The sequence below is a fragment of the Camelina sativa genome, chromosome 2 (assembly GCF_030686135.1).
Source record: "Camelina sativa cultivar CO46 ecotype springtype chromosome 2, ASM3068613v1".
NCBI lineage: Eukaryota > Viridiplantae > Streptophyta > Magnoliopsida > Brassicales > Brassicaceae > Camelina > Camelina sativa.
In genome coordinates, this window is record NC_141881.1 from 13,493,338 (window position 1) to 13,510,548 (window position 17,211).

General features: G+C 35.7%; 1 protein-coding gene and 1 pseudogene across 2 annotated transcripts; one reads left to right on the top strand and one right to left on the bottom strand.

Moving 5' to 3' along the window:
- Positions 1-5,770: 5,770 nt before the first annotated feature.
- LOC104719419 (GDSL esterase/lipase At1g31550-like) lies at positions 5,771-7,805 on the bottom strand. 2 transcript variants are annotated; one of them, XM_010437352.2, is made up of 5 exons: positions 7,325-7,805; positions 6,948-7,160; positions 6,712-6,860; positions 6,344-6,617; positions 5,771-6,249 (listed from the first exon to the last, which is right to left on the bottom strand). In XM_010437352.2, the coding sequence occupies exons 1-5, from the start codon at positions 7,596-7,598 to the stop codon at positions 5,969-5,971; spliced, it is 1,191 nt and encodes a 396-aa protein (XP_010435654.1). In that variant the 5' UTR covers positions 7,599-7,805; the 3' UTR covers positions 5,771-5,968. The 2 variants fall into 2 exon arrangements, with proteins under 2 accessions (XP_010435654.1, XP_087338912.1); XM_087482786.1 differs by having other exon boundaries at positions 6,712-6,775; positions 7,325-7,755.
- A 3,556-nt stretch (positions 7,806-11,361) lies between these two features.
- Positions 11,362-16,474, top strand: LOC147948557 (uncharacterized; annotated as a pseudogene).
- Positions 16,475-17,211: the final 737 nt, after the last annotated feature.

Sequence of the window (17,211 nt, forward strand, 5' to 3'; positions counted from 1 at the left end):
TGATGTTGTTCATGTTTTGATATTTTCTGGAATTTAGAAGCAGTGCTCCTGGTTTATCTTGAATCGGCTATTAGAGCTGTGAAGATGGGTTTGACTTTTTTTGGTTTTAGCTATCGATGGGATTTGATTGTTGTACTTACTCGAAATTGTCAAATTATTTTCTACTGTATGATTGATTCTTCAGCTTTTTTTTGTATTTTTTTGACGATGATTGATTCTTCAGCTTTCCGTAGGATCAATGGTATCATTCAGTTTTTTTTCTTTTTATTTTTTGTTTTTTTCCTTTTTTTGGATGTGTATGTAAATCAATGTTTTATTTAGCTAAAATGGTGAATTGTGTTTATTTTGTGATTTACAATTTATTGTTTTATATATCATTAAATCGTTAAAGCTGATATATATATATATAATATAACAAACAAAATTCACGCATCATGAATATATCTAGAAAATTTTAGATGAATATAGTGGGTACCCACTCCGAAATGGGTAAATCATTCACATTGTTTTTTTCAATGCGTGAATGATTTTGTTTTTTTCAATGCGTGAATGAATATCTAGAAAATTTTAGATGAATATATATAATATAACTAACAAATACATATAAATCCAGAAAAAAAAAACAAAACAAAACTGAGATAAAAATTCGGGTATCCACAAGTTACCCAGAATTTAGTGGGTTTTTTCGGATTTACCTATTAGATTTAAAACCCAGTTGGGTTTTTTGAGTTTGGGTTTTTGATGGGCGGGTTTAATTCGGTTTCAGGTTGGGTCGGATTTTTTTACCCATGACAACATCTCTGATCTTCTCCAACTGCCCATCTGTCTGAGGATGATATGTTGTATTCATATGCACTTTATTGCCCATCTCTGCCTGAAACGTCCTCCAAAACACTGAAGTGAACTTGGAATCTCTATCAGACACAATACTCACCGACATCCCATACAATCTGACTATCTCTTTCACGTATTTCTTAGCCAAAACCGTCGTTCTATCGGTCTTCTTAATGGCCATAAAATCTGCAGACTTAGCCAACCATTCCACAATGTCCCGAATCACATCAAAAGCCCTAGACACTGGCAATCCTACCATGAAATCTATAGTGATCATGTCCCACTTCCACTCCGGAATGGGTAAACTCTACAACAAGCCACTCAGAACCTGATGCTCAGCTTTCACTAGTTGGAAGACATCGCACTTTGCAACCCAACTAGCTACATCCTTCTTCATCCTGACATAATGATAATACCGCTTGAGTTCACGATACATCTTAGTCTCTCTTTGATGAATAGAGAACATGCTCGTATGAGCCTTCCTCAGAATCTCACGCCTCAACTCCTCATATTGGGCACACAAATCCAACTATGCACAAGAATGGTACCATTGGCGGAGACCTGATACTCCAAATCAACATCTCTCGAAGCATTCACCAGCCTTCATCCTTCTCCTGAGCCAACCGCACTCTGCTTAGAAGGTCTGCTCGATCAGCTGCCTCCAAATCCAAAGGCTCCTGTGAAATATCACACAGACTCAATGCACTAATCTCACCCACCATGATGTATTGTGTTTTTGGTATCTTTTTCCTATATTTAGTATTAGTTTTTGAGTCATTTGTCGCATCTTTGTCCGTCTTTTGTGTTTTTTTGGTCTTTCTTGAGTTGTGATTATGTGTGGAGACGATGTGCTAGGTTTGGAGTCTTTTGGTTGGATTCGAGCTTAACAAGAGTAAAGAAGCAGGAAGTGGCTTATGAAGTCTAGACAAGTTAAACTGAATCATGAAGTCTAGAAGAGTCTGGAGAAGTCTGATGAAGTCTGTAGACAAGTCTGCTAATGTCTAGAGAAGTCTAGTGAAGTTTGTAGACAAGTCTTCTGAAGTCTAGAGAAGTCTCGTTAAGTTTATGGATAAGTCTGCTGAAGTGTATAGAAGTCTGGAGAAGTCTGGTGAATTTTATGGACAAGTCTGCTGAAGTCTGGAGAAGTCTAGTTAAGTCTGTTGTCATTCTGCCTGCGATCCAGAGCCTTATTTTTTTTTTCTGAATTTTACTATTTTCACTTTTATTATATTTCTTTTATTTTAATGAGGTATTTATACCCCCAAAAACCTAATTAGCAGGACACATTCTATTTTTCTAAGTTTTTTTCAGCACCTTGATACCTTTGTAATCCATTTCTAGAGATTAGAGATTCATTCATCATTCTTGAAAATTTGGAGAAGAATTCTAAACTTTTTGCATTTTATTTCATCAATTTAATTATGTCTTCTTCATCTCTTTGTGTTATTGAATTCAATATGTGTGAGTAGTCTTCTAATTGGGGTTTAGGGTTTTAAGTAGGGGATCAAACGATTTAATGATTTAATTGTTGCTTGGGAATTCTGTGAAGTTAATTGATCAAATCTTTATGATCTTCAGATTTAAGGAAGTTGCTATGGTCATGGCGAAATACGATTTAGTACAGTTTGATATGAGCTTTGTGATAGTGGTTTGTAGGTAATTGTTTTAGAGCATGATTCCAGAAGAATATGTGAGTTCTCGTGTTTTCAAACCTCTTTCTTTGGCAAAGATTTTGTTTTGCTTGAGGACAAGCAAAGATCTAAGTAGGGGGAGTTGAAGTATTGTGTTTTTGGTATCTTTTGTCCTTTGCATAGTATTTGTTTTGAGTTATTTGTCGCATCTTTATCCGTCTTTTGTGTTTTTTTGGTCTTTTCTTGAGTTGCGATTATGTGTGGAGACAATGTGCTAGATTTGGAGTCTTTTGGTTGGATTAGAGCTTAACTGAAGTAAAGAAGCAGGAAGTTTCTTTTGGAAATCTCCAAGTTGAACTGAATTATGAAGTCTAGACAAGTCTGGAGAAGTCTGGTGAAGTCTGTAGATAAGTCTGTTGATGTCTAGAGAAGTCTAGTGAAGTTTGTAGACAAGTCTGTTGTATAGAGAAATCTGGTGAAGTTTATAGACAAATACGCTGAAGTCTAGACAAGTCTGGTGAAGTTTATGGAAAAGTCTGCTGAAATCTAGAGAAGTCTAGTGAAGTTTGTAAACAAAATCTAGTGAAGTTTATGGACAAGTCTGCTGAAGTGATGCGTCTGTATTTTATATAGTTTTAACCATAGTTTTTTACATTTGTTTTGAGTCTTTTATTGAGTCAAGGTGTGTTTTAGAGTCTTTTTAGTCCTTTGTGAGTATTTTTCAGGTTTTAGGTTGCTCTGGAAAGAAACTGAACGTTTGGGATGAAAACATTCATTTGGAGCCAATATGGTGAGGACTGATCAGTCTAGCAAGCAGATGGAGCAGATGCAGAAGAAGCACCCAGGATCGACCGGTCCTCACTTGGGATCGACTGGTCCCGTACCCGAAGCAACTTTTCATTTTCCGTTTTAAACCGACTTTTAGAGTTTTATTTTAGTATTTAAGTTAGAGACTCGGCCTTCAGAGAGATAAGTTTTATTCTACGCAGCTTTTGAGCACTTGTAAGCTTGGGGAGATTTATTCCTACTCTTGATCTTGATTTGGAGAAGAACTCTGAACCCTTTTTAATCTATATCTTTGCAATTCAGTTATGCTTCCTTCATCATTAGTTTGCTGTTTTTGTATCTTCATGTCTGAGTAGTTTCTCAGTTGGGTTTAGGGTTTCAAAAGAGATTTATGGTTAACTAACATAGGTGTGTTAGATTTGGGATTGATCTATTTTGTTCTTCATATATTGTTATTCTTAATGCTTAAATTAGACTAGCTACCTAGTTTTTGATCTTAGGTTTAATTTATCGGGGCACCAAAAGTGTTGTTGAGTAGCTTGAAAAGAACATAGGTGAGCAAGGTGACCCTTAGCCAACGAGAGTTGAAGTTAAGGTACTTTGTGAACAAATCCAAACTTAAACTTGTTAATGCTTGTTTGATTTGTTAGATTCAAACGAGAGTTTAGAGTCTAGTTAATTCATTGCTAAGATAGTTAACGCTGCGAGAGCGGGTTAGCTTTACAACCGTGATTTGAGTTCAAGAACGATGTTTAATGCATCTTTATCTAATTATCAAACTTCGTGATCATATTCCCTAATGATTCCCTACACCCGATGTTTTTCCATTGATTTAAACCACTTGCTTTGATCAGTTTTTGTTAGTTACTTTCACTTACAAACTTACCATTGTCTTAGCTATATTTAATCTTCATAATTTTATAGTGTAATTGTTTGGTCTCTGAGGATTCGATCCTAAAGTATTACAACGATACCACTAGATCGTGGTTGAGTACACATTAGATTATTAATTGACCTTTGATTATGAAGTCTGGAGAAGTCTAGTGAAGTCTATTGTCATTCTGCCTGCGATTCAGACACTGCTTTCCTTTTTCTGAATTTATTTATTTTTACTTTTATTTTATTTCGTTTATTTTAGTAAAATATTTATACTCTAAAAACTTAATTAGCATGACACGTTCTATTTTTCTGAGTTTTTTTCAGCACCTTGATACCTTTTTGAGCCATTTCTGGAGATTAGAGATTCATTCATCCTTCTTGAAAATTTGGAGAAGAATTTTAAACTCTTTACATTTTATCTCATCAATTTTAGTTATGTCTTATTCATCTCTTTGTGTTATTGAATTCAATATGGTCTCTTAATTGGGTTTTTGGGTTCTAAGTAGGGGATCAAATGATTTAATGGTTTAACTGTTGCTTGGGAATTCTATTTTCTTTGTGGTTCTTTGATTCAGATGCTCTTAGTGCTAGAATAGGACTGATCACCTTGTTCTAGATTCTAGGTTTTTCTATGCATCAAAAGTATTCGATATAATGCCTGAACTAATATGAATCTAGCAATATTTCTCTAGCCTACGAAAGTTGACGTTAGGGGATATTGTGAACTTAGTGAACTTGTTTGATAATGCAAATTTGATTAGGAGATTACAAATGAAAGTTTAGTAATTGAGTAGTCAAGTTTAGTGATTAATACTTTGAAAGAGGGTTAGTCAAATCTTGTGTTCATGTTCTAGAATGTGTTAACTATTGAATTCCTTATTTCATTTCCCCATTGATCATTGATCTCTGAAATACCCTATAGGCTCAATGTTTTAATCTCATAAGCTAAACCGTTTTATTTCTTGCATTTTTATTTACAATCCTGAAAACAAAACAAAACAAAACAAACATTCGTCCGTTTTATCTATTTACAAGTCTCGCAAATATTTAGTATACCATTGGTTCTTGTGGATTCGACTCCGCATATACTGCCTGATGGTTAAGTGTATTGGGTAATTACTCGAGCAATCATATATCCTGCCTGACTCAAAACATCTGCAACCAGATTAGCCTTATCAGGATGGTAAGCTATCTCCAGATCATAATCTGCCACCAACTCCATCCAATGTCCCTGCCTTAAATTTAGCTCAGACTGAGTAAAAATATACTTCATGCTATTATGATATGTAAACACATGTACGTTCCTGCCATAAAGATAACATTTTCAAATCTTCAGGTTAAAAACTACATTAGCCATCTCCAAGTCATGAGTAGGATAATTTTCATGAAATGGATTAGTAATAGTCAGTAATTTATATATTATGATATATTTGTGTTTTAATGATTTTAATTTATTGGCTACTTTTAATGTGCAATATTACTATTTTTAGTTTATTTTTTTGTAATATGTAGTTAGATAATTGAAATGAAATTAATATTTATATTTGATATATATGACCATATATGTGACTTGATGATGATTGAACTTATATTTTCTATTTGTTAACATATAAATAGAAATTAATAGAGATATAACAATATTTTGCTCACCTTTAAAAATTAATTTTTGTAGTTACAAAAATATCAAAGAAATGTTCAGATGATTATCTCCAAGAACAAAATCAAAACATAACTACATACATAACACATAACATCAGATTTTGAACATAATTATGAGAAATCAATTCAAATTGAGTTACATTTATACGACAATTATTTTTCTTTGGTCATTTATACTATCAGCTGTTCATCAAACAAGATTGTGTGTCTAATGAATTCTTGTTCTTAATCTTAGAGCTGAGGCATGTCCAATTGAAAGGAGGACTCGCATATGGTCCTTTGAGTAATCCATCTGCCATTAATTTGTATGCAGCCTCAGTCATATGAATGCCATCCCAGGCCACATACTTTGAAGGGTCATTACAAGAGTCCACTCCAAAACTCCCACAACATGTACTAAAGTTGAAGTTGTACGGTTCTCCTACACCGCAACAAGCGGACAAGGGTTTGTCTATGAATCCTGACAATATCATTGTTTTGGGAACTCGTGATTATTACGAAATCGGTAAATTGGTTGTAAAGATTCAGTGGAGGTATATATCAAGAAGGCTAACCGTATTTGGTTGGTTCTTGGTTAAGGCGCAACAAAGCATTGTAATAGTCAGCATATATGATGTTGACATGAGGGTTGAGATTCCTGAGTCTCTTGAGTTCTGCTTGAAGCTGTTCGTCGTGATATTCTCCAAACTTGTTCAGCCATTTGAGACATCCAAAAGAATCGTATTCTTCCATGTTTGATGTTTGATATAATGTCAAATATGCTACTGAGCATCCTATAGGGAACTCTCCAGGCACCAGAAATGTTCTTCCCCCCATACTAATCAACTCCTGGATTCAAGACAGTCCCAAAGCAACAAATACATTATGGTTTCTGACAAACTAGTCAATCTGTTTTACTCGTTATTGTGAGTAGTAAATTTACCGTAATTGCAGAAGAAATAGTACTAATCACCAACGGAACGAGCTCTTTGACCTCGTCAACGGGTCTGCGTTGGAAGAATGGGCCGTTATAATCATTCCCTCCGATCTCTCCCATGAGAATCAAAGCATTTCCAATCATATTTTTACAGTCTAAAAACAAATATGATTGAGTTCAAAGTTCAAATTACTTTAAAAAAAAAACATTAAAATTATACCATTAAAGCTGATCTTTACTACCTGATGGCAAGCCACATAGATTTGGTAAACTCTCCTTGAAGATCTTAACTTGAACCCCTAAACTAATGTTGTGAGGACAATGGTATCCTCTCTCCTCGAGAAAAGAAACTTCCAATGCCGTTGCTGAGCCTACGGCAAAATTAACTCCTTTTTGAAAGTTTCCATTTTTAGATCCGAAGTAAGGAGTTACATAAGGAAGCCCCAAAAATTCAGCTGTAAAAACAAATTTGTAGCATCTATCACTTAAGGTTAGAAATTGCTAACTTGCAGTTCAAGAAAAAGAAAAAAAAACAGAGAAAGATTTTACATAAAGAATTCAGTGAAGAGTTAAAACACAAACTCAAAGTGTCATTTTACATATAAAGAAAGAGAAGTACCAATGAAGTCAATGATGAGACGGCCGTCAGAGGACCGACCGGTTGGGTGGTGGAAAAAAGTTTCTCCGTACGGTGGAAAACCGTTCAAAGAAAGATTGTTACGATCCGAGAGACCGAGCAAGTTTCCCGTGTCGGCAATCGAATCACCGAAACTGATGATTGACTGGAAATTCTGGCATTGCGATTCCGATTTTACCATAGTGATCATAATAAAAAGAGCAGAAAAAGAAAGGCTAACCAGCTTCTTCAACACATGAGAATCTAGCGACGCCATACGAGAGAGCTCCCAATTGACTTTTTGTCTTTCTAATTCTAACAGAAGTAAATTATATAGAAAATTTCATACAAAAAAAAAAAAAATTATATAGAAATAGAAGTAACTTGCAGGGACGGACAGATGAGTTATGAACTAATTGACGGGATGGACCAATGAGTTAATGAGCCTTTCTTGTTGCTTTATAAATAAAGATATTTTCACCAAACTCACCAAATTATGTGGCTATTATGTGGAGGGGCAAGGCAATTTACTTTCTATGGCCACGAAAGTTTGTATTTGTTTTGTATCGTTTCAAACGGGTACTTGAACTTTTAAGTTTTAACCAATCTCTCGAAAATATATATTTGGAGTTATAAATTACTTGAAGGGGAGTGTACACAAATATTAAAATCGTAACTAGTTTATCCCTCAGTATTGTCTCATGTATTTTGAATATATATGTATATATATAATGGTTGATGGTTTTTTAAAATATTATTTTTTCAACTTCTTCAATCGTGCAACCAACTTCTTCAATTATCATTCACTTAACAAAGTATTCAGACCATTGTTCTACAGATTAATTATCCCATTTTTATACATTTTTATTTTGTTGGTTTCAATTTGCCTGAAAACAATTGATGCCATTTAGAATTACAAAATAACAACTAACAAGTGACACTTATTTTGTGATTTAACATTTACCATTAAAAACTGATATCTCTAGTAAAGATTTTAACAAGAAGAAAATTGAATGCAAATCAAGATTTATCTGTAGCCCTTAAACAAAATAAAAACTGAAGTTATTCTACCATGTCATAGTTTTTTTTTTTATGTTTCAACTTCGCAAATTCCTTTTACAGTGGAAAAAGTAGACATGCTTGGTCGTAAACCTAGAGTGAAAATCTGCAATTGAAGCCAACGAATGTAGAGCAAGAACTGCTTGGAAATGGCTAATTGCAAGGCTGACCATTTCTTCTAGATAAATGATAATCTTTGATCCTTCTAATCCAACATCTCTCAAAAGGATACCACATGATTTAGCAAGTAATACTTGAACAACACTCTCTCAAATAACACCACAATATACAATACAATGCACAATATTAATATTATACCACGTGACAAGCTATAAGGAATGCCCTTCAAAATTTGTACATAGGATTAGTTGTAATGAGTTTAATCTATATAATAATAACAATATGAAAAAATGCGATCAACAGTTATGTTTTTTCAATCGTACCTTTTGGAACGTGCGACCAACAATTGTGTTTTTTCAATCGTACATTTTGAATATTTTCTGAAAAGTCGTGATGGATCAATAAAACAGTTATTTATGAAAAGGTACAACTGTTCACTATAAAGTTGTGTTGATTAGAACATTCGTATCTTTTGAAATATATGTATATATATATATATATGTGTCTATTTGAACTGTTTTCATTTTTTGGCCATGAAACAAAATCAACTAAAATTTCAATCTCAACGGTTTTTACATTCTAAATTATTTTTTAATATTCATTCTTTTAAAAGTCAAGAAATTCCTCTATATATAATAGCAATCCGAATAAATACCACCAAAAGTTGTGTTTTTTTAATCTTACCTTTTGGATAATTTTCTAAAAAAAACTGTAGAAAAATTAAATTGTATGTTTTACAAAAAGTTGCGATTGTTCATTGTAACAGTTTATTTTGTAAAGTTGCAACTGTTCATTGTAGAGTTGTGTCTATTCGAATATTAATATCTTTTGAAATCTATATATATGTGTCTATTTGAACTTTTTTCATTTTTTTGGCATGCCACAAAATAATATAAAATTTCAGTCTCAACGGTTTTTACAGCTCTCTAAATTATTCTCTAGCATTCATTATTTTAAAAGTAAAGAAATTCCTCCAATTCTTGATTTAACAAAAAATTTTTGGAATGATGAATCTAATTTACAACTTTTAGTTAATTTTATACATAAAAATCTAATGAAAATACCTAGAGTTTTTTTCGAAGAGTTAGATAGATTATATAGTGAGCTTTTGGATTTGACTTTTGAATATGGTAATAAAGATGTCTTCTATTTAAAAGCAGTTTATATGAGTTTGTAGGTCTAATCAAGTGCAAATACAACAGTTGAAACTTTTCGTAAAAAAATTGTTTTTATTTGTTATTTTAATTCCAACGATTGTATTTGTTCATTGTAGAGTTGTGTCTTTTCACTAAATTTTATTTCTATTTTTTCTTCACAACTTTTCGTTCTAATAGGTGTGTGTATATTTAAATAGTCATGCCTTTTGAACTTTCTTTATATTTTGTCTCTTCATCATTAACTAACAAGTTCGTTGAAACAAATTTTCCATTTTATGTTAAATCTAAATGATTTAATATTAATATCTAATATTTTACGTTATTCTATAATCTAACTAAAATTTTAGAAATGATTATATCAATAGAGAAATTTAATACAACTTAATATAGAATTTACAGTTGCGTCTATTTATCGTAACTTTTCGATAAAAAAATATTTTAATATTTAAAAATAATAATAACAAATTGAATAAATACGAACAACATTTGCGACTTTTCGTAGTACTTTTTGTAAAAAATGGTTTTATTATTATTTTTTTAAACTCAAACAGTTGTATTTGTTCATTGTAGAGTTGTGTCTTTCACTATATTTTATTCATATTTTTCATCACAACTTATCGTTCTAATAATTGTGTCTATTTAAATAGTCATATCTTTTGAACTTTCTATATATTTGTCTCTTCATTAATAACTAACAAATCATCGTTCGTTGAAACAAATTTTTCGTTTTTTGTTGAATCTAGAATATTAATATATAATATTCAATGTTATTTTATAATCTAACTAAAATTTTATAAATGATTATAGTAATATAGAAATTTAATAAAACTTAATATAGAATTTACAGTTGTGTCTATTTATCGTAATATTTTGTTGAAAACTATTTTAATATTTAAAATTCATTTTATTTTGTTTTAAGAGTTGTATTTTAATTTGATTTTTTTCATTGATACAGTCTCACTCATTATTAAATATATTTTTAATTATAATTATTTAATAGAAAAATATATTTACTCATTACATCCATTTGTTCAATATTCTCAATTAGGATCACTTTGTCATAATAATTTTATTAATTTTACTGTTTACCATAATTCTTCATAAAAAAATCTTATATTTATAATACTTTCAACCATATGTTTTGTAAAATTGCGTCTATTCTACATAATATTTTTGGTTATAAGTTTTCATTTTGATGGTTGTGCTTTTAATAACAGTTTATGTTTAATTTTTATGTATTCAAACTACTCTATTACATTCAAATAATTTTATAATATATAATTTTAATTTTTCAATTTTTTTTTTCTAAAGTACTTCCTCTGTGACACCGCGCGGGGGGGGGGGGGGGTCTGAGTCCTAGTTAAACTAAAATTTTCAGTAAATTAAAGTTTAGTGGGTTTTCCTAATTTTAATTTTAATAGGCTTCCATCTTTATTTTGTAATGGGGTTAATTTAGAATCATGAATTAAAATTGAACTAATTTTTAAAATTCTATGGGTGTCAATTGAGCCCATGGTAATACACTCCCTCCGCCCCTTGAGTGTCGTGTTGATTTAAAGCCTAGCTAAGAGAAGTTGTTAGGAGTTAATAGTGTTTAAAGTATTTTTTTTTTTAATTATCAACAGCAAAAAGGGCTAGTGAAAGGGCTGACGTGCCGAGAGACAAAAAGGCGATTTTAGAGTTTTGACTTCCTCTGCAAGTTTAATGCCGCCGGCGGCTCCTCCGTCGTTAGGAGGGGAGGTCCAGGCGTCGGAAGAGCGGATCCCCTCTCAGGTAGATGTGGTTACACAAACGGTTGATGGTTTGGCGACGACACAGGCTCCGATGGGGCAATCTACGGAGGTACACCAGGCTGAGGGAGTGGCTCCGAAAACTAAGTGCTCTTATGCAAACGTAACCCGCAAACATGTTTTTACAAAACAACCTTTCGATGTGGTAGTAGTGGATGGCCAACAGCGTGTGACTGTTCCGAAGGAGGTTCTGCAAGGGGCTCAGCCTTTATGGGAGGATTTTCTGCTAGGGAAGTTCCTGAGTACGAAGGCCCCTCATATTGGCAAGATCCATATGATAGTTAACAAAATCTGGCGTTTAGGAGACACGTCAACTTTGATTGATGTTTTTGAAGTTAATGATACAACTGTGAAGTTTCGGATTCGTAGTGAGTCTATGCGGCGTAGGGTTTTGAACCGTGGTATGTGGAATATCATGGATATTCCAATGGTGATTTTGAGATGGTCTCCCAATGAGGAGGAGACTCAGCCTGCTTTAAAGACAATCCCTCTGTGGGTTAAGCTAACTGATGTTCCGCCTTCCCTGTTTACGCATAAAGGTCTGCAGTTTCTAGCTAGTGCCGTCTGAAAGCCGCTACGTTTACATCCGAATACGGATGCTTGCACAAGCTTTGACGTTGCTCAGATTCAGGTTGAAGCTGATTTAACCAAACCGTTGCCAAGTGATTTCGTTTTTGTGGGGGAGGAAGAGGGTGAGCTTGAGGTTATCATTAAGTACACCTATCCTTGGTTGCCACCTAAATGTGATTTTTGCGGTAAATGGGGCCATTACAAGGCGACTTGTATAGCTCAACAAAACGTTGTTCAAACGAATACAGTGTCTTCTCCTGTTCTTGTCACAGAACCGGCGAGGGCCTCATCACCCCAAGTTGAGTTACAGAGTGAGGGGAATCAGTTCTCCCTGACGCAAATAAAATCCATTCGCCCGCTAAGGAACATTGTCTTGTAGAAGGAGAGGAGTGGACAACTCCAAAGTCTGTTAGTAGTCCAGGGAAACAGAAATCAACTGCTCTGAAATCTATCAGTCAATCTGTCCTCTCTAACGCCTTCTCTTCTCTTAGAGGTAAGGGGGATGAAGGGGATGCTGTGGAGGAGGAAGAGGCTGAGGAGAGGGAGGAGGACTCCCCTAGTGATGCCTCTGATGCAGATAGTTCGGGTACAAGCTCTAAGGCTGAAGTGGTGGAGGAGACTCAGCAACCAGAGATATAGTTGGAGACATCCCTTATACCACAACTTCGTCCTATTCTGCCTCGTGGTTCTAAGACCGCACATAAAGTTATTTCTAATCCTTCGACTCTACCCCCTAACTTAAACCTTAGGGATCAGAGTAAGAGGACTTCTTCCAAATGTCATTAATGTCAGGCTTCTTTTGGAATGTTCGAGGATTGAATCAAACCTCAAAACATTCAGTCATAAAGAAGTGGGTTGGAGATCCTAAATTGCGGTTTGGGTGTCTGTTAGAAACGAGAGTTAAGGAACGTAAGGCACAGTGGTTGGGTGCCAAGTTGTTTAGGGACTGGTCGATTTTATCGAACTATGAGCACCATGCTCGAGGACGTATCTGGGTGGTTTGGCGGAATGACGTGAGACTCACTCCGGTATATAAAACAGGGCAACTTATCACATGTTTGGTTAAGTTGGAGGAAGAAGAGGCTGAATTCTTTTGCTCTTTCATTTACGCTTCAAATTTGGTGGATGAAAGGAAATCTCAGTGGGAGGATCTCCATAATCATATGGATTCCCCTCTCATGAGGGATAAACCGTGGATCATATTTGGGGACTTCAACGAAACTTTGTCTATTAATGAGCATTCTCGGGGGGCAAATGGTCCGGGAATCACTGAGGGAATGGTGGATTTTCAAACGGTGGTGAACTATTGTTCCTTCGCCGACTTGGAGTCTCAAGGACCCTTATTTACCTGGTCAAATAAGAGGGACAATGATCTAATCTCGAAAAAGTTGGACCGGGTGTTGGTTAATGAAGCTTGGCTCGCTACTTACCCGCAGTCTTTTAATGTGTTTGAAGCAGGTGGGTGCTCAGACCATGCTCGCTGTCGGATTAACCTTGTGAGCCAAAGGGAGTACAGGCAGCGTCGCAAACCTTTTAAATTTGTGAATGCTCTCGTTGACATGTCAGAGTTTAAACCGTTGGTGACAGAGTTTTGGAATAACTCCGAGGCTATTCACCTGTCTTCTTCGTCTCTATTTTGGTTTACAAAGAAATTAAAGGCACTTAAGCCACAACTCAAGGCTTTGGCGAGAAGTAAAATCGATCACTTGGTTGCAAGGACGAAAGAAGCTTATGTTAACCTTTGTGAAAAACAAGAGGCTAATTTTTCCCACCCTTCTGCAGTTGCTACGGAGGCAGAAAAAAACAGGCTTACGACCGGTGGAGTTTTGTTGCTAGTCTCGAGGAGAAGTTTTTGAAACAGAAATCTAAACTTCACTGGTTAAAGGTTGGAGACCACAACAACAAAACTTTTCATCGTGCAGTCCAGACTCGAGCTGCACAAAACGTAATCCGCGAGATTTGTAGACCTGATGGTAGTGTTTTTTCTCACGAGGAGGGTATCAAAATGGAAGCAGTGCGTCATTTTAAGGACTTTCTTCAATTCATTCCACCGGATTTTGAAGGAGCAACAATAGCAGAGTTGCAGGATTTATTGCCGTTTCGCTGTTCTACAGAGGACCAGAGTTGTCTTACTCGACCAGTCTCGGCTGAGGAGATCAAATCTGTCTTGTTTGCAATGCCTTCGGATAAATCTCCAGGGCCTGATGGCTTCACCTCTGAATTCTTTAGATCGGCTTGGGACATTATTGGTGGTGAGTTGGTCCTTGCGGTCCAATCTTTCTTTGCTAAGGGATTTCTTCCCAAAGGTGTCAATGCAACTATTCTTGCGCTGATCCCCAAAAAGGTGGACACCAGGGAAATGAAGGACTATTGTCCAATTTCCTGCTGTAATGTCCTATACAAGGTCATCTCCAAGATATTAGCAAACAGATTGAAGCTTCTCCTTCCTAAATTTATTGCTGGGAATCAGTCAGCTTTCATCAAGGACCGTCTCTTGATTGAGAACATTCTTCTGGCTACGGAGCTAGTTAAAGATTACCACAAGGATTCGATATCCAGCCGTTGTGCCATTAAGATCGACATTTCAAAGGCTTTGACTCGGTTCAATGGCCTTTTCTGCATAATGTTCTCCTCACACTAGGCTTGCCGCAGGTCTTTGTGCATTGGATAATGCTATGTGTAACTACTGCTTCTTTTTCAGTTCAGGTAAATGGGGAACTCGCAGGATTTTTCAATAATTCGCGAGGCTTGCGGCAGGGATGCTCTTTGTCTCCCTATTTGTTTGTTACTGTTATGGATGTTCTCTCCAAGATGTTGGACAAAGCAGTTGGCCATAGTTTTGGTTATCATCCAAAGTGTAAGAACCTGGGAGTCACTCATTTGAGTTTTGTGGATGACCTTATGGTTCTCTCTGATGGTAAGGTGCGATCCGTTGAGGGCATATTGGGAGTCTTTGACAGTTTTGCAAAAAGATCAGGGTTGCGAATAAGTATGGAGAAGTCTACGGTCTACCTAGGGGGTTTAACTGCATCAGAATGTCAGGAGATAGGAGAAAGTTTTAACTTTGAGGTTGATCAGTTGCCGGTACGGTATCTAGGCTTGCCGTTAGTTACTAAGCGGCTCTCTCTTTCGGATTGTTCACCTCTGATCGAGCAGCTAAAGAAGAAAATCGGGTCCTGGACCGCTAGATTTCTTTCTTTTGCAGGACGTTTAAACCTCATTCAGTCGTTACTATGGAGTGTCTGCACTTTTTGGTGCTCTGCATTTAGACTCCCACGACAATGTACTCGAGAGATCGACAAGCTCTGCTCTGCCTTTCTCTGGTCGGGTCGGGATTTAAATCCTCATAAGGCTAAGGTTGCTTGGGAGGACATTTGTAAGCCTAAGAAAGAAGGAGGATTGGGGTTAAGGTCGCTAAAAGAACTGAATGATGTTTGTTGTCTCAAGTTGATCTGGCGCCTTGTCTCATCGGAGGACTCTCTTTGGGTTAAATGGGTGAAGAATAATGTACTCAAACAGGAAAGTTTCTGGAGTTTTAAATCCTCTACCGTTGGTTCCTGGATGTGGAGGAAACTCCTCAAATATCGCCCCTTAGCGGCTCCTTTTTGCAAAACAGAGGTCCGGAATGGCTTACAGACGTCTTTTTGGTACGATCATTGGTCTTCTATGGGTCGTCTGGTGGATGTTGTAGGGGAACGAGGATTCATAGACATGGGGATTGGTAAACATATGTCGGTTGCAGATGCTTGGGATAGACATTGCAGGCGGAGACACCGTATGTATCAATATACCCAAATGGAAGCAGAACTGTTGGGGAAATATGAGCAGAGATCTTCCATGGCAGACGAGGTACTCTGGAAAAGTAAAAACGACAAGTTTTACCCACGTTTTTCTACAAAAGAGACCTGGAACCAAATCCGCTCTACGGCTGCAGAGGTTCCATGGTCTAATTGTGTGTGGTTCACCCATTCATTACCAAAGTTTGCATTCTGTACCTGGCTAGCAGTCCGTAATAAACTTTCAACGGGTGATCGGATGGCACAGTGGTCCCGAGGGGATGGAGGGGATACGGGGATTGTGTTTTATGCCACAACGGGGTTGAAACAAGGGACCATTTGTTTTTCTCATGTACCTTCAGCTCAGATATATGGGAGAATGTCGCTAAGGGGATCTACAGAACAAGATTCTCCACTGACTGGTCTTCTATTCTGGATTCGACTTGTGGCGACTGGAGTGACCGGACAATGCAATTTCTGGCTGCTTTTGTCCTGCAATCAACGATCTACATCCTCTGGCAATAACGAAACGGGAGGAAGCACGGTGAGTCTCCGAAACCTGTACTCCGACTTATACAGCTCATCGATAAACATGTGAGGGACCTTCTTCTAGCAATTGGACACAAGGGAGACAGACGCTACGACTCGGGTCTTTCTCTTTGGCTTGGCACAAGATATTGATGTTTCTTTCTAGATACAAGTTTAAACTTTCAACAGAATGATGAACTTGTTGTAAAACAGTATTTTTACTTTTGAATATAATTTAACATTATTTCAAAAAAAAAAAAATAGTGTTTAAAGTAAGGTCTAAGTGGTAGTAGTTAAGCTAGTGGTCTAAATGCGTGTATATGTGTTGTTGTGTAATGTTATTTTTGTAATCCAATAATAAAAGGGATTATTATGGATTTTGCCACTTTTCAATCCAATTATTTTATATCTGCTATTTTCTTTAAATATTTTAGATTTGCCATTTGTGAACTTTTTTTTGCTAAAATATATACTTCATAACAAATACTAAACCCTACAAAAAAATAGAACCAAAAAACCCAAGCAAAATGTGTAAAATTGTGTTTTAAAATCTTAAAAAATGGCAAATCCATAAAATTTAAGCAAAAATGGCAAATCCATAAAATTTAAGCGAAAATGGCAAAATCCACAAATACCACTAAAAAAGTGGTTTTCTCATAATTAAAACATAATAAAATGTTGAAGATTAATGTTTTTCTCTTCTTTTACTAAACGTTAGTGCCATAGTTTAGAACAAGAAACTAAACAAAACTCAAGAGAGTAAAGAGAAAACAAGATAATCTATGTTTCAACAAAGAAGAGAAACAACGAAATGGTGAACCTCTAAGAGAAACAGAGGAAAAACATGAGAATAATGTCACATTATTACGAAGAAAACGTTAAAAACTTAT

Coding starts and splice junctions, on each gene's coding strand:
- LOC104719419 (XM_010437352.2), bottom strand. CDS start 7,598: ATGGCGTCGCTAGATTCTCATGTGTTGAAGAAGCTGGTTAGCCTTTCT. Junction 6,618..6,711: donor CTATTTCTTCTGCAATTACG/GTAAATTTACTA, acceptor TCTTGAATCCAG/GAGTTGATTAGTATGGGGGG. Junction 6,250..6,343: donor CCAAGAACCAACCAAATACG/GTTAGCCTTCTT, acceptor TGATATTGTCAG/GATTCATAGACAAACCCTTG.